The 18,003-nt window shown below is 41.1% G+C and overlaps 1 protein-coding gene across 4 annotated transcripts in view; it reads left to right on the plus strand.

Moving 5' to 3' along the window:
- LOC148894785 (disco-interacting protein 2 homolog A-like) overlaps window positions 1-18,003 on the plus strand; it is a 95,632-nt gene that overhangs the window by 52,785 nt on the left and 24,844 nt on the right. For 2 of the 4 annotated variants that reach the window (XM_089002129.1, XM_089002132.1), the window contains exons 4-16: window positions 82-201; window positions 3,412-3,681; window positions 5,170-5,307; window positions 6,147-6,161; window positions 8,038-8,157; window positions 11,916-12,113; window positions 12,383-12,474; window positions 13,679-13,789; window positions 14,507-14,630; window positions 14,703-14,812; window positions 15,830-15,932; window positions 16,154-16,218; window positions 17,308-17,401. In XM_089002129.1, the coding sequence (XP_088858255.1) occupies window positions 82-201; window positions 3,412-3,681; window positions 5,170-5,307; window positions 6,147-6,161; window positions 8,038-8,157; window positions 11,916-12,113; window positions 12,383-12,474; window positions 13,679-13,789; window positions 14,507-14,630; window positions 14,703-14,812; window positions 15,830-15,932; window positions 16,154-16,218; window positions 17,308-17,401 (1,560 nt within the window). The remainder of the gene's footprint in view (window positions 1-81; window positions 202-3,411; window positions 3,682-5,169; window positions 5,308-6,146; window positions 6,162-8,037; window positions 8,158-11,915; window positions 12,114-12,382; window positions 12,475-13,678; window positions 13,790-14,506; window positions 14,631-14,702; window positions 14,813-15,829; window positions 15,933-16,153; window positions 16,219-17,307; window positions 17,402-18,003) is intronic. The other 2 variants (XM_089002130.1, XM_089002133.1) reach the window with 1 other exon arrangement.

The raw sequence follows: 18,003 nt of genomic DNA on the forward strand, positions 1-18,003 counted from the left end.
GTACTTTGAATGAGAGTTTTGAATTCCCATTGGTGCTTTTTAACGGTGCGCTTAAGCCGTTTACTCTTTTGTGTGGCCTAGATCTTCACACAGAAGCCGTCCAAGCAGCTTTGGCCAAATACAAAGAAAGGAAGATGCCTATGCCGTCCAAGAGACGATCCGTACTAATCCAGTCCTCTGTTGAGGCATGCACTCCGCCAGGTGAGACCTTTGAATCTATATTTAGTGCACTATGGTTTACGAACCTCCAACATGACTATGCACACACACACACACACACACACACACACACACACACACACACACACACACACACACACACACACACACACACACACACACACACACACACACACACACACACAAACAAAATCTTCCCATCACTTCACTATCCACGAACTACAGTGTAGGATTCACCAAGATTGTGTTGCAAAATATTCCACAAGAAACATTCCGGTAGATGACTATCTATTGTTTGGGGCTTACAAAGAACTCACTTGTCAAGGGTGTGTTCCCAGCGGGCCTTCCCACATCTTGCGTACTGGATGAGCTTTGTCTCACAATGTCAGCATTTTACCTTTTTCTCAAACAGTTTGTGGTGTGTTGACCTCAGGCATTTCGGACCTCGCAAAATACTCACAACAGATGTAGACTTTTAGCTATTTAGGTATAACCCAGTGAGGGTATAGCCACAATTGTGGCATCCCACGATCGGATAATTAGATGTGTGTTGAAGACTGATGTGATGTAAAAACAATGTGAGATTGTGTTATGTCTTGCAATACAACAGTGTTGTAATCATGAATGTCAGATTCAGAACTTCACATCCCAGGAATTCCAGCCTGTTTTTGATCTTTTATAAAAAAAACACATCATCCCGACTGCCACACGACATCCCACGATGTAGTGCGCGTAGATACACTTGTTCTTGTGAAAATTAGACAAAGACCAGATTGATCAGAATGTTTGTAAAGGGGCCCAGGGTGGTCAGACGTTTGGTTTTCCCTTGAAACTTGGAGTCTTATGAAGTTCAGTGGCCACTGATCAATTGATCAGGTGTTGTCTTAGTCCCATGATGTCAAAATGAGAAACAGCATGATTGAAAGTATTATTTAAATACCCATTCTAATTGAACTGTGAGAAGTATTTGTTTGATTAATGAATCAAAACACCACCTCTGCTCTTTATTAGATTAGAGCAAGCTGGGGGTCGGGGGGTGGGTACAAAAACATCGAACAATTAGCCATATGTATTGAAAAGTATCAAGGTCAAATGTTACCCTCAAAGAGTCATGCTTTTTACTTCAACGGACAGTTAGGACGGCGGAAAAAATTATTGGCACCGCCCTACCGACTCTCGAGGACTTGCACACTGCAAGACTCCAAACTAGGGTGCGGAAAAATCATACTGGACCCTCCGCACCCTGCCCACCACCTTTTCCAGCTACTCCCCTCAGGAAGGCACTACCGATCCATGCGCACCAAATCCAGCAGACATTTAAACAGCTTTTTCCCCCAAGCCATTAACTCTTTGAACAGTAGCCCAAATGGAATTGTATAGTGCCTCTTTGCATTTTTTTTTTTGCTGATGATACTAGTGCAGCGTGTTCGACCGGAAACAAATTCCTTGTGTGTTCTACCAACTTGGCAATAAAGATGATTCTGATTCTTATTTTTTAAATTTCACAGGGAAGCCAAATATCTCCAACTTTTTTATCAGGAGTGTATATCATGGCTGTTATGTCACGTTTTATGTTTTGCTTGCACTTAATCACTGCTACATTGCACCAATTAGCAGACCGGCCAAGTCATTAATGTATTGCTCATTAAGAAGCGCCTCGCAATTATAGTCTGCTGTTTTTATCTGTTGAAGACAAGCCACTCTTGTACGCTTAATCAGTCTTCTCGCCCGCTTCTCGTCTGCTAATATGCAATGAATGCCAACGCTCGACTTTATACTGTTTGTCTGACCCTCGCTATGTTCTATAGCTTCACTTTGCCATGGTTACTGAGACATTGCGAAATAGGAGAGATGAGCTGAAGAATAACAAACAGATTATTCTCTGTGAAGCAATCCCTTTGAGGATGCTGGCTTTACGCACTTAAATATGGGCTTATTAGAATCGAGCCTAAAGCGCAGAGAGGCAACTTTTTCAAGGCCATGTAGGAGATTTCACTCTGTGATTTTGTGTCATGCTGTTTCGAATTGACGCATCGAACATTTGAATGATATCAGTTTGCAAACCTCAGTGATATTTTACATTGATGTTTGGCGTGAAGGAGCAATGTTTGAAGGTAGACTGCGCCATTAGCCTCTTTTGCTAGCTCTGTGGTGTGTGTGAGTGTGTGTGCCTGTGTGTATATATGTGTGTGTGTGTGTGTGTGTGTGTGTGTGTGTGTGTGTGTGAGAGAGAGAGAGAGAGAGAGAGAGAGAGAGAGAGAGAGAGAGAGAGAGAGAGAGAGAGAGAGAGAGAGAGAGAGAGAGAAATCACATCTGGATCATGTGTTAAGTCTATTATATTGTAGTAATAGTGCTCGATGTCATCAAGTTTTGTGAAATTTAGAATCTTAACTCATTCTCTGCCATTCACAAATTTATTCCCGAATTTGTTCGAGCTTTGTTTTTTCTTGTTTGGGTGCCGATAAAGCGCTGGCCATGGCCTCTGGCAATGTTTTTGCTTTCTAAGGGGAGCAGCATTTTCCTTTTTTTTCATGTAAGCGCTTTGTTTCAGCTTCAGCTGATGTTAAAGGGTTATATAAACTGATATGTATGTATTCCATTGTATTTTGGACAGCCACCCTCATTTCAAGCTCATATAACTCCTGACCCGTATAATTTAGGAATTAATTCTTTTTTTTCTAATGAAAACAAAAAGTATAATGTTTCTAATGCTGCATTGAATGCTTATGTAGTCCTAAAACTCAATATTCTGTGGAGTTCTTCCTGGAATTTGAGTGACAATGACAAACATACTGGTACTGGAGTGGGCACATTTTTGCATATGTCTGGCAGTTAATAAGTTAATGTCCAAACCCTTAACCCCCCCCCCCAAAAAAAAAAAAAAAAAAGCCATCTTTTTGTGGTCGGTCCCACCGGCTTCCAAAATTATAGATCGTCAACAGTCTGTTTATGAATGGATGAATTCAAATTCAGATGGATTGTCTACATGTGAATGACTGTGTGATTATGTCTTTTGACTTAAATTCTGGCCTCTGCTGGCATAAATGGATTATTTGGAAGTTTTCTTTTATAAGTCAGAACAAACAAAAGTTCAACCACCATAAAAAGGAAGATGGTGTAGTTGTGTCAACTGCACGAGTCACGCACAAATCTTTCCCCCCCCACCGGCCTGCGTCTGGTGTTGCTGTCCTCTTATCTTGACACCACGCTCCTCTGACCTGTCGAACACAGACACCTCCTCTGCGTCGGAAGACGAGGGCTCGCTGCGGCGAAAGGGACGTCTGACCAACTCCACTCCCATCCAGAGCCACAGCCATCCGGCAGTGGAGCACTGGTTTAACCGGGTCATCCAGGGTTCCTCCACCTCATCTTCTGCTTCGTCCACTTCGTCCCATCCGGGAGGGAGGTCTGTCACCGTCGGCACCAACACGAACAGCACCACCCTCAACGTCAACACCAAGGCGACTGCGCTGGCTGATCTGATGTCACACACCCGTCTTGGTGAGTGCTTCTTTTGTGATTTGTCCAAGCACTGGTCCGTTTTGAGTTTCTAAATGGACTTTGTCTTCGGTTGTCATTCTAAATCCACCATTTAGACTTGTTGTTTGCGCAGCAGTGTTTGGGACTGGATGAAGCCTGGCTCATTTGCATAAAAAATGAAAACAATGAACTGGAGAGAAATGGGCTGACTTCCACAAGACAAGAAATTGTGCATTGGAATCTTGAAATCTGTGTGACGTTTTGGTGTCTGTCTGCATGTTTCATGTGGATAACTGCTTTATTTGCTGAATTCAGCAGATGTTTGAAGCATTCAGTTATTTTCAGCTAATCACATAATTTTTTGGGGGATGTATCCCATACAAAAAGTATTGTCACCCCGCAAGCTACACACATAAGCATTTAACGAGGCAAAACAAAAGAACGTCAAGAGTTTTAATTGATGTCTTTGGACTAAGTAATCTTTGTCTGAAATCTTACTGTCATTCAGTCATGTGAAAAGGCTTTGGGCACCTCTGCTGTCAAATCGACTCTATTCAGTATTTCTGTTATGCTCAGTGTGACATGTTGCCATCAAAACATTTCTCCGCATGGTTTTATTTTTTTTTATTTAGTTTTTTTTAGAATGGAAAGTAGATTGGATTGGATTGGATTTGCCTTTATTAGTCTCACAGTGGAGAAATTTACATTTCACAGCAGCAAAGTGATGAAAGGAATGAAAGAAGAAAAACAAAATACATGAGCTGCTGGAAAGGCAGCCACTCTCGGGGCGCCGTCTTGAAGTCAAAAGGACAAAAAAAAACAAATAACAAATGCTGAACTAAACTAGCTGAATCATTTCTTTAGATCTTATATCGTACATCTTGGAATGAATACGTAACGGAAATGCAATGAAGAATTACATGTCAAAAGCGGGTCGATAGATTTGTTTTGATTTGTGACAGAGACACTGCAGCTCAAATAATACAAAGCACTTTGGATTAGATACGTTGTGAGGATAATTCCCTAAAAAACTGCATTTTGTCATAGTTGAAACGGGACAACTTATTATTACAAAGCAACTGTCGATTGTAGCCATTATTGATATTATACATCCTATATTTTGTTCTTTTAACTTTCCTCTTCCTTTTCCTAACTTTGCTGCTGTGAATTGGGAATTTCTCCAATGTGAGATGAATCTCATAAATAGTTGCGTACATACTTCTATCTTTCAGCGACTGACCCAAATCAAATTTTCTCGTAATTATGATGAACGAACGATTAGTGCGTTTGTCTCAAATTCCTGAGGTTCTTTTGAAATTTGGATGTTTTTCCCAATGCTTGTGTGGAGTTTCTTCCTCCCACATGCTCCTCGCATTTAAAACGTAGACGTACATTTCATTAAAGACTCTTAAATGGCCATAGATGACATTTGCGCTGTGACCAGTACTGAAGTCAGGTGAATGGATGGATGGAAAGCTGACATGTCCTTTCTATCTCCCACTTGCGTAGATAACCACATAGCTCCCCCAGACGTGACGGGCCTCTCGGAGCGCTCCTCGCTTCATGCGGAGCAGTCCCACATTGCCTCAGTGCGAGGCGTGTCCCGTGGCTACAACCACCGCACCAACATCATGGAGACAGCAGATGGTGAGTGTCCTATACGCACGCCCCTACATGATTTCCTCCGGTTTGAATTTTCCCCCTGCTGTTTGTCCCTCTGTTTTCCCTCTTCAGTCAGTCTTGCCTTCAGCCTGGCGCAAGCTGCCGGCTGCCCCTCTTTGTGTTGCTATGGTAACACCTCTCCTCCTCTGCCCCTGGGGAAAAAAATAGAATGTCTTAATAATTGTTCCGTGAGACACAATTTCTAATCCTGATCATTTTTAAATATATTGATGACTCTTTGTTTAGCCAATGCGTGATGATTTTGCAGCGCTATTTAGGATTTATGAAACAACTTTGAAGGACCATTTTGTCATAGAGTTCTGGGTCACAAAGATGGCGATATAACACATCCAAAATATGTGTTTTGCCAGTGAATAAAACATGCTGTAAATCCTAAATGTTATTCCACAAGTAATGCTATATAGTTTAGTCAATGCACAAATGTGTTTTTTTCTTTGCATGATAATTGATCTATCAGCGATCGCTGTATATAGGTTTAAAATATTTGGTTGTGGTATATTCCTGAGGGATAGCCTGTAAATCAGTGGACAGAAGGGACAAAACCATTGGACTGCTTTCTGGAGTTCTTTTGTCATTCATACAAAAGCAACGAAATCCTGGTGAATGGATTAAAAAAAATCAACTTCATGATAATCGAAATGATCTCATTCATTAAGAATTCTGACAATTCTGCAAGATTGAGTATTGATTGATGGTTTGTGAAAATAAAGCGGAGTTTCAGCCTCAACACGGCGCCTCTTTGAGGGGCACCTGCATCTGTTAAAAGTTACGTTAACTGACAGCCTCATTTGTTTCTCCTCCAGGGTGTCAATGGAAAGGTGAGGAATCCTTCTTTTTGATGAATGGTATTTATTATTACGACCGTTGCTTCAGCTATTCGGCAGTCCGTTCATGTTCCTACCATCAGGTGTTGCACCCCTCCGCCAACCGTGGTTATTGTTCCTCCTATAAAAAAAGGGTAAAAAAGGGAATTCACTCATTCAATCCATCTGTTGTGATGATGCTTGTTTTGTTGATGGTCTTGTTTGTGTCATCAAAGGTTGAGCCAACAGGCTCCACTTTAGCTTTGAAATGGTGAAAGCATCAAGTGCGGGACATACAGTTGGCAAATGAACTGTTGCTATGATGCGTTTCTCCTTTTAGATGATCAACCTCGTTTGTAACAGGCGGGCGAGGGTGTTCCCAACTAGATTGATTGTATTTGCTATAGTCTATATTCAAACTGTCCCAATCAACACATGCTTGCGGAATGAAGTGGGTTGGCGTGTAGTTTACTGTAACCTTATTTATGCACATACATGTAGAAACAGTGAAAAATGTTCAAAACAATTAAACAGTGTCAGTCATCCACACCCGCTAGAAAACATCTCCGACTAAAATACTCGCTTCATGCTTGAAATGTACCTTTTCATTTTCATACATGTGTTTATAGGCACTACAGAGAACCGTCTAAGTGTACACTAACAAAAGAGCTCCATTTTCCATTAAATGTCCACAGCATTCCAAAGTTGAGGTTCCTCCGTATAAACAATTAGTGTTGATCAGTCACATAAAAATCCAGTTAAAAATATAATACTGAACAGTGATCTTAACAGATAGGGTTTTAAACAACCTCACTAGGCCCTATATGAATTCAAAAATATTCCAAGATGGAGTAATGCGGTGCTTGGGATGTTGAAAAAGGTGGGCTACGTTTGAGAGCGCTAATATGCTAATGACGCTCCATTGCAAGTCCTCATCTGCTGCTACAATACAATAATATATCATAGCTTTTGAGTTGATGGTATTCGAGGCCATCAGATGTTGTCATCTATGTCTAATTGGTCCATCGGGTGCCACACTGCCCCTCACATGTACCATCCCAATGTGTGCGTGTGCAAGCAGACTGAGGTTGTGTGAGCCGGCCTTATTATAGAACAAAAAGGCATCAGGCGGGCTCTATGCAGCTGTGGCTTCTGTCTCCCATGGCTGGAATGTCTGACACGTGTCTCTCCCTAACCTACAATGAATTCAGATGGACCAAAAGCATGACTTAAATATCAACTATTTTACTTCTGTGATGCAGACGGTCTGATACTGAAGCATGTTTCTTTGCAGTTTGCTGCATTACTACTTTATTTTATTATTAAACTGAACCCAACTGGCACAGTGCAGGGGAAAATACCACACTACGTTCCAAACTAACCCATGAGAAACGATTCTGTTGCCCTAAAACCACCTTCTGATGTGAAATGTACAATACAATCACCAGAAAGTTACATGTTAGGTCTTGGCTGGATCATTGCGACTTAGGTTGGAAACGCTTGCAGTGAGCTGAGCACATACACTTTATGAGAGGCTTCGTGCCTCCGAGGTTTGAGACAGTATGAATGGTTGCTAGGCAGCAAGCTGATTAGTCTTCTTGGAAGGGTTATTCAAGAGTTTGCTTGATAAAAATATGAACGTAGAAGTACTTGTGGGCCTCTATCAATCGCTGTGTAGTTGTTTGGTTGAATGATCGCTAGGTGTGCTCACCAGTCTTCTGATGAGTGTTCTCCCCTCAACTATCCATTTTCCTCATTCATGGATCTGACTGCGATTTTACTAATCCTTCGTTTACCATCCACGCCTCCGTCAATATCTTTGTTTTGCCTGTTTTGTTTTCTTGAACCGCTTTTCTCATCATCCCATTCCCTCTGCAATGCCATTGTGTAGGTGTTCCAGTCAACAGCCGCGTCTCCTCCAAAATCCAGCAGCTGCTCAATACGCTGAAAAGACCCAAGCGACCGCCTTTGCGAGAATTTTTTGTGGATGACTTCGAGGAGCTCATGGACGGTGAGTACCCCTGAAACGTTGTAGCTCGGGAATAGGAAGAAAAAAACTAAAGGTGAAATTACAAACATAAAATTGATATAGAGCTGTTGTGATGGTCTACAGATTTTCAAGTGCACGTTTATCATCTGTATATCGCCGATATACACTATAGAAGAAATGGAATGACTAACTGTGAAAAAACAATACAAGTGATCAATGGTTGAATAGTACAATTAAAGGACAACCGACGTCTCCGGACAAGTTGTGTCCATAATTTGTAAAATGGCTTCAAATGACTTCTACTGAGCGTATTTTAATACGATTCCACCGCATATAGCTATATTTTACGTCCGGACGTGACGTCACTAAAGGAACGCCCCAGACCGAAAAAAGACGCATTGTAGCGGTCCTTCCATCACGTCAATGCATTTTGCTGTACTTATTTGGTCTGGGGACCTCGTGTTGCACCCAAAAGCTGCCAGAAGAGGGCGTCCAAGCTCCATATGAGGAATTTATCAGCCTGTGGACACGGAGGTGGCCACAGGAGGCCATTTTGTGCCTCTTTTTCGGTGAGACATTTCCCCTCACCGTAAAAAAGACGCATTGTAGCGTCTTTCCATCACGTCAATGTATTTTGCTGTACTGTTTTTTTAAAACCATGTCTTACACCCAAAGGTCGCCAGCAGAGGGAGGCAAACTCCATGGGAAGAATGTATCAGAGCTGTGGAAACGAGCTGATTCATTCCTCACCGGAGCTGGTCGCCATTTTCCTGCCTCTTTTTGAGACATCCCCCCTCCCCGCCCGTTTGCCTCATAATGGCACGGAATAAATTATTTAATCGATTGCAAACATGTATGCTTTTCTCTTCAGAACTATTTGAATCATATTCATAACTGGATGTGTAACAAGAAAGCATATTCTCCGAATCTGAAGCCATTGTTTTGATTCTCCAGCAATGCAAGACGTCTTGGCGTGACGTCACAAACTGGGGGCGGGACTTTCTGAAAGTGCCCAATTCGCAGCTCAATTTTTTGCAGATTTTGGACACTTTAAGTCATTTTTAATTGGTGTTTTGCATTTGAATAAAAATATCATACTGCGTGTTTTGGGTATTTTAGATGCTGTAAAACGTTTTTCTGACGTCAGTTAAGAAACAAAAAAGTGACGTCGGTTGTCCTTTAATGGTGAATAGTGAAACTTTTGAAACAAACCACTGATGCTTTTGTCCAGCCATGTGGTAAAAACAATATAAACACATTTAAAATAAACCCTGAAAGCTTATGTATGAAATTAATTGAAAAGACAAAAATGAAGGACAATTGTCATGCATGTCACTCCTAGGCCTTCAGTAGTGCAACATCTGAATCACTCCACAGCTGTGAATGTGGTGTGATTTACTACACGTCCACCAGAGGATGTCCCTGGCCAGGAAATAACTTGAGACTTAAAACTTAAGAAATAGTATCATTAAATGAATGTGTGGATTCAAGATAACTTCATGAAATTGCAATTATTTGCAATTTTTGCTAGCTTCGGAGCTGTCCAACCTTTCTTAATGCTGTCCATCGATTCTTGAAAAGTCTTTCGGGAAAATGGCTTTAACAGTATATCTGCAACCAAATGAATGTATTCTCCTCCTTCAGCCATTGTGGGTTGACAAAGCCACTATTAAATCAACACAAAAATGCATTTGGTCATGCAGCTTGCTGCAGATACAGTGTGCAAGCTCTTGCTAGTATGCGCTTATCATTAGTGGCTAGTGATACTTTAAAGGGCTAGTAACTCGAACTCTTATTGGTTAAAGCAATAGAGTCATCGACACCGTATTTAATGCCACAGAACTGATTGTGAAGGCGTATGATTCCAAAAGACAATTTGGAATCATACAATAAAACATCATAGACAAAATATTAAGCAGTTTCTTTACTTACAGACAGTGTAGGTGTCTGTAAGTAAAGAATCTGCTTAATATTAGATATCAAGTAGACAGGATGAACTTAGTACAACGATCATAGACAAAATATAATTCACATTAGCCTGTGGTTCAGATATTTTTAGGCCAGCAAAGAAGCCCTTGCAGGCCCTGACGACCCACCACTGAGTTTCAATAATGTTTTCATTTCATTTAAGCATTTTTTTTCAATTTTGTTTTTCTTAACAATGTTTTTACAATTTTACGCATGGTTATTCTGTGTTTTTTCATAACCTTACAATCGACTCACAGGCACCAGTAAGTAAAAAAAATCTAACTTGCCTCAGTACACCCCACAGTAGAGGGAGGTCCAAGGGGAACTAACTCCAACCTTGGTGAAGATTTCTGTACTGTGTGCTATTCTTCTTAATGCTATACCAAGTCCCTTGCCACACCTCACAAATAAACTGTCTCAAGTACACGTTTAGATAAGTTATTGTTTTCCTTTGTTGTTTCCACCTACACCGCCCACTGTGGATCAGAGACCACCAGGTATGCTCAGGAAATCCTAACACAGCGCTGGGCCACAGAAACACTGCCCCACATTGTGGACTGGAATTTTTTTTTTTCGTTTCGAATTCCTTCATTCCTGACCAGCCCGTCAGCCCATCGTGGCTTTTAGGGTGGTACTTCGCCGCCTGAATAAACACTTTGCAAATGAAAACGCAGTAGGATTAGGAACACACCAGCAGGTACTTGTAAAGCTCTCCTCACTCTGGCAGAGTAAAACAAGGCTCTTGAGAGTTTGTATTTTATCTGGAAAGCACAAATGGCATGGAATTCCAAAGCAGAAGTTGGGGAAGGCAAAATCTTTTCGGGACACAATATACGACTTTAATCACTCCACCCTTTTCTCAATACCCCACTACCTCGCCATCAAACAGTCCCCCTCGTATTAGTGGTGAGCCTCCCTCTGAGACGGATCTATAAATCACAGGTTTGCCGCTGCCTTGTAAAACACTTCAGCTGAACATCTCCATCGGGTTATGCTTGGAATAATCGTGCTGAGGGTTTTGTAGCATTGTCGCCACCAAGTGGTCATGGGTATAAAAGATGTGTTTTTTGGGATGAAATGGTCCATGTCTTCAATTTTTTTGTCCATCCATCCATTGTTAGTAGAGCCACGAACGTTTGACACAAGGCGAGGGGTGCAAGGAAAACCCAGAAGTCGTCGCAAGACATGCCAAAAGAATGAAGCAGTCACACTCACATTCATACATAAGGACAAGAGAGTGGCTGCCTTTCCAGCAGCTCATGTATTTTGTTGTTTTTCTACTTTCATTCCTTTCATCACTTTGCTGCTGTGAAATGTAAATTTCTCCACTGTATAATTCTCCACTGAATAATAAAGGCCAATCCAATCTAATTTAGTGCTAGTGAACCCTAACATGTTATGTTTTTTGGACTGTGGAAAAAAGCCAATGAAAAGACACACGCAGCCACAGGGAGAACATGCAAATTCCACACACAAAGACTGAACAGAGTATTTAAATTCTGAACTCCTGGGCAGAGAGTCTCACCACAATTCCAACATACTGCCCGTGTCAAAAACTTCAACTGTGAGGAGACGATCTATCCTGCTTTGTCCGCTTTTGTTAGATTGCACCGCATGAGATGATCTGGCGTTTCCATGGGAATGATAAGAAACCATGTGACCATAGTTTCTATTCAATTCAAACCGTGGCACGTTTTTTTTTAGAAAACCGCAGCAGTTGAGGAAGGGTAAATGGCTAAATAATTCTGGAATATAGATTCAAACCATCAACATCAAATTGTCATGTTATTTCTTTTCTTCTGTGTATTTAGTCCAACAACCCAACCCAAACCAGCCAAAGCCAGAAGGCCAGTTGACGTGTCAACTCGAGGGAGAGCCTCTCGGAGTGGTCGCGAACTGGCCTGCCTCAATGACAGTCGCGTTGCAACGATGGGGAACCACCCAACCCAAGAGCCCTTGCCTGACGGCACTTGATAACGCCGGGAAGCCTGTTTACACTCTCACCTATGGTAAGGTATGAAGAGGACTGTTGTCCCAGAGCAACAATAAAATAGACAAAGAAATGCCCTGAGACTGATGCAGAAGTGTCACTCGGGCGACATTTTTTTCGATTTTGGCTATTTACACACAACCCAGCAAAGAGAGATAGTAGCTGGGTTTAATTACTTTTCATGGATTGGATGAATGGTGATTATGACGTTTAAATCACAAGTCTTCCAATAAGTTGCCAAATAAAATAATTAAATCATTGTCCTGCAATGTGTTTTTACCCTTGCAGGCAAACTCTGGACCCGCAGTCAGAAACTGGCATACACGCTTCTCAACAAGCTAAGCACCAGGAATGAACCTTTGCTTGTGCCTGGTGATAGAGTAAGTCTTCAAACGTATTTTGTGGCAAATCTGTTGATATAAAAAAATTATACACCGTATTTTCCGGTGTATAAGGCGCACCGGAGTATCAGCGCACCTTCAATGAATGAAAAAGGTTTTCCAAATGTAATATATAAAGAAAGGTTTTCCAAATATAAGGCACACCACATTATAAGGCACTACAGAAGTGGCTGGAGTTACACACTACTTCTACAGGGGGAAATGGAGTTGTTGCTGCTGACAGTAGTTGCGAGACCCGTTGTGGCTCAATATTACTTCACATATGAGGTGCACCTGCATATATGAAGAGGGTCTCTATTTTGAACAAAATCAAGGCTTTTGGATGCGTCTAATACACCAGAAAATACGGTACTTTTTTGTGCTTAAAAAGTGGCAGATGAAACATGAATTTAACCAATAGGAAGACTTGTAGCAAAAAGACCACAGCATTAAATAGGGAAAAGGGACTTGTAGGACTGTATAATATTGTTGTTGTTCTTCCAAAGAACACATTTGTCTCATTTTTAACCACCCGGCATATGTATCCTCTCATCTATCATCTGAACTCCAATATCAGGTCTGTGTACTAAGTAATAAAGAGAAATCACATAATATCGTGGTCAAACAACCTACAACAGTCTGTATAATTCACAAGGGTCAAATCCACGGACCACCTTGTGGCCCATTTAAACACTTCCTCTTGTGCCCTCCTTACCGTATTATCCTGTGTATAAGGCACACCGGATTATAAAGCACACCGCCAATGAAGTGCATTTTCAAACATTTTTCCATATATAAGGTGCACCGGACTATAAGGCACACCTTTAATCACAGGTGTCAAAGTCAAGGCCCGCGGGCCTTTGACAAACCATAACTACAATGTGGCCCGCGGCAAAAAATGACTTTGACACCCCTGCCTTTAATGAATGAAAAAAGTTACATCCATTTAGCAGATGGTTTTATTTCAGTCAAAAAAACATCTTTCCACCAAGCCTTTTGTTTTCATAGTGGGCCAACTCTACTGACCAAATCATTGTTGCGTAAAACCCAGGTGTACAAAACAGTCATGTTCACCATACATCCCGAGCAATTCAAAAATGCATCTGGTTTTGCGACTATAACCCGCTACCTGAAGGCAAACAGGATGCGACCTGTGACGAAAAAAATCTGACCCCTCTCCTCCCTGGATCTGACTCATCTACAGGTTGCCCTTGTATTCCCAAACAACGACCCCGTAATGTTCATGGTGGCGTTTTATGGCTGTCTGCTGGCAGAGCTGGTCCCAGTACCCATTGAAGTGCCGCTGACCAGAAAGGTAAAAATTACAAAACTTTGTACTTCTTGATTCAATTTCCTCTGCTCTGCATGACACCACATTGTATTTGTTGATTTTGTGCATGTGTGCATGTGTGCGCGCATAAGAAATGCAGTCCTCTCTCACTGCTCCAGTTATTGTTATATGTGTCTATACTAATCCCCATACACATTCATTTGTTGCTTAAAAACATCTTGTTTTAGCAACCATATTATTATGTCATTTGTCGCAACGGCCTCATCATTTTCGTGTTCTATTTCAAGAGCGTTGTAATGCATTAGAAATGAGCATGCACGTCCATTGCAAACAAATTCGTCATCGTGAGTTGCAGTCGCTGAATATCAATGCCTGTGCTTGATTACCCCTTATCAGCATGCTGTTTACGGAAGCTGTTCACTAACAAATGAGATTGGTGTCAAGCGAAAGGATTGTTATTTGAGTTCAATTATCACATCTGACGCCCACTGTTCTTGAGACTTGGCCCTCTCCTCTCAAAACAATAGTTTTCTCACCATGCCGTCATATATGATGAGCAGGTATTGGTTAATTCTGCCCTGCAAAAAGAAGTAAATAAATCATAAACAGTGTGTGTGTGTGTGTGTGTGTGTGTGTGTGTGTGTGTGTGTGTGTGTGTGTGTGTGTGTGTGTGTGTGTGTGTGTGTGTGTGTGTGTGTGTGTGTGTGTGTGTGTGTGTGTGTATTTGTATTCATTTTTCAGGATGCTGGTAGTCAACAAATTGGCTTCTTGCTTGGCAGCTGCGGCGTGACGTTGGCTCTGACCACCGACGCCTGTCAGAAAGGTTTACCCAAAGCCCAAACTGGAGAAGTAGCCACATTCAAAGGTAAAGCCTGCTCTCTCAATATGACTGTCATATTTTGGGTTCTCAAGCAGTTTCATCGACCTTTCACTTTAGGCTGGCCCCGCTTGCTGTGGTTTGTGACTGATGGGAAGCATGTCGTGAAGCCTCCCAAAGACTGGCATCCTCCCATACGTAAAGCAAGCAATGACATAGCCTACATAGAAGTGAGGATTTTTTTTTTTACAATGGTGACAATGTGAAAGGCCCCAGCAACCTGAGACCTTGAACAAAATGATTGTTGTGGTGATAAGATAGGATTTAACTCATTCACTTCCAGACATATGCAAAAATGTGTCCACTCCAGTGCCAGGGTTTTTGTCATTGTCACTCGAATTCCAGGACCCACAGAATATTGACTTTTAGGACTACCTAAACATTCAATACAGTGTTAGAAACCATAGACTCTTTCTTAGACTTTCATCAGAAAAAAATAGTTAATTCTTAAATTATATAGGTCTGGAGTTATATGAGCTTGAAATGAGGGTGGCTGTCAAAAATACAATACAATACATATCCAGTTGATGCCGCTGCTCACCCGCTGAAAAACTTATCATGTGACTGTAAAGTGTCCTTGAGAGTTTTGAAAGGCGCTTATAAATGAAATGTATTATTATTATTATTATTATTAAAGTCTCGTTATATCGATATCGGTTATATCGATAGTACTGCTTATTACGATACTATTTCTATGAAGGCAAGGAGAAAATGTACATGCCGCAGGATCGGATATATCGATAGTCCGGTTATATCGATAGTCCGGTTATATCGATATTTTTTCCGACTCCCGAGAATATCGATATAACGAGACTTTACTGTATACTGGTTTGTATAGCGCTTTAACAACAGCTGAAGCTGGAACAAATATAACATATTTACTGATGTGATTGTTTGATTTAACTACTAACATTGTACTTTCCTCAAACATCCATTTAAGAGATGGTTTTATTTCAGTCACTGATATAACATGGAAAAAAGGAAAATGATGCCCTCTTGTGGAAAAAAATATATTGCCAGAGGCCACGGCCAGCACTTAATCGGCACACAAGCATAAAAAACAAAAAAAAAAAAAAATTTGGGAATGGCGCTCTGCGTCATATTCCCGAATAAATGTGTAAATGGCAGTGAATGAGTTAATGTAAACTACCTTCCTACCCTCACCCCTCTTTTTCTGCCCCATACAGTATAAAACCAGCAAGGAGGGAAGCACTATGGGGATCACAGTGAGCCATGCAGCCATACTGGCTCATTGTCAGGCTCTCACACAAGCCTGCGGCTATACTGAGGGTCAGTGGCCATGTTAATTGCATTCGATCAATTGTTATGATTTGCTTGCACCAGGCTCAGATGAGGTCTTTTACCAAAGATACATCGTAAGGCAGCCTCTCGTCTGCCCTGCTTTGTTCTAAATAACTCTTTTCAGTTCAACAACCGCACTTTTTACTATTTATCACAACATTTGTCTTTGTTGATCTACAACTTGTAAAATGTCCTTTTTTGATTCTCAGCTGAGACCATAACCAATGTGCTGGACTTCAAGAGAGAAGCGGGTTTATGGCATGGGGTTCTCACTGTGAGTGTGTTAAAATATTTTATTGCTAGTAGCCTGCTTGTTATGATAAACGGTCTTTGGAAACAAAAACAATATGTGCAATCATAATAGAATTAAAAACGTTGAGTTAAACTGGATATGCAATCACTGTACTACAGATATGCACTGACATAATCAGGTTCTGAATGCATGGCTACTACCGTACACCTCATTGTTTTCTATTTCTCATGAAGTTTTAAAGGACAACCGACGTCTCCGGACAAGTTGTGTCCATAATTTGTAAAATGGCATCAAATGACTTCTACTGAGCGTATTTTACAAAGATTCCACCGCATATAGCTATATTTTACGTTTTAAGACTCACGCTGAATATTCCGTCTTGTTTTTGAGTTGGTGACGAGTCCTCACGTTACGTCACTGAAGGAACGCCCCTGACCGAAAAAAAGACACATTGTAGCAGTCCTTCCATCACGTCAATGTGTTTTGCTGTACTTGTTTGGTCTGAAAACTTCGTGTTGCACCAAAAAGAGGCTGAAGAGGGCGACAAAGCTCTATATAAGGAATTAATCAGCCCGTTTCCACAGGCTGATTAATTCCTTACACAGAGCCCTGTCACCATTTTCTGTCTCTTTTTTTGGTGCTACACCCCCCCCCCCCTATTGCCTCAAAATGGCACGGAATAAATTCTTTAATCGATTGCAAACATGTATGCTTTCCTCTTCAGAACTATTTGAATCATATTCATAACTGGACGAGTAACAAGAAACCATATTCTCCGAATCTGAAGCCATTGTTTTGATTCTCCAGCAAGACGTCTTGGGGTGACACCATAACCAAGGGGGTGGGACCTTCTGAAACTGGCCACTTCTGGATTTATTTTTTTGCAGATTTTGGACACTTTAAGTCATTTTTATTGGTGTTTTGGATTTGACTAAAAATATAAAAATAAAAAATAAAACTGCGTGTTTTGGGTATTTTAGATGCTATAAAACGTTTTTCGGATGTCAGTTAGGAAACAAAAAAGTGATGTCGGTTGCCCTTTAAGTCTAAGCTTGTTTACGTTGACATGATGTCCGTGAGATTTAATTTTCTCCTTAATTGTCTTCGCAGAGCGTCATGAATCGGATGCATGTGATCAGCATTCCTTACTCCTTAATGAAAGTCAACCCTCTCTCGTGGATACAGAAAGTACACGCATACAAAGGTGATGGTCCGCCTGTGTGGGTGTGTGAGCCATCTCGAGATGAAGTTGCTTTCATTATTATGATAAGCGAAAAGACTAAGATATTTTGAACACCTTAACTCATTCACTGGCAGACGTGCAAAAACGTGTCCACTCCAGTGCCAGGGTTTTTGTCATTGTCACTCAAATTCCAGGACCCACAGAATATTGAGTTTTAGGACTACATAAACCTTAATTGCAGCGTAAGAAACCTTAGAGTCTCTGCTATCATCAGAAAAAAAAGAGTTTATTTCTAAATAATGTGGATCTGAAGTTATATGAGCTCTAAATGAGGGTGGCTGTCCAAAATGCAATGCAATACATACGATACCTAAGTTACGTGGTTCAGCAGTTATCTGAGCTTGAAATGAGGGCGGCTGTCCAAAATACAATGCAATACATACGTACACATTGGTTTATATAACGCTCTAACAACAGCTGAAGCTGGAACAAAGCACTAACATGGAAAAAGGGAAATGCTGCCCCTTGTGGAAAATAAAACAATATTTCCAGAGGCCATGGCTATCGCTTTATCAGCACCATAGAATAAAAAAAAAACAAAACCCGAACAAAATCGGGAATGG

Source organism: Hippocampus bargibanti, linkage group LG08 (assembly GCF_051943395.1).
Source record: "Hippocampus bargibanti isolate YZ-2025 linkage group LG08, ASM5194339v1, whole genome shotgun sequence".
NCBI lineage: Eukaryota > Metazoa > Chordata > Actinopteri > Syngnathiformes > Syngnathidae > Hippocampus > Hippocampus bargibanti.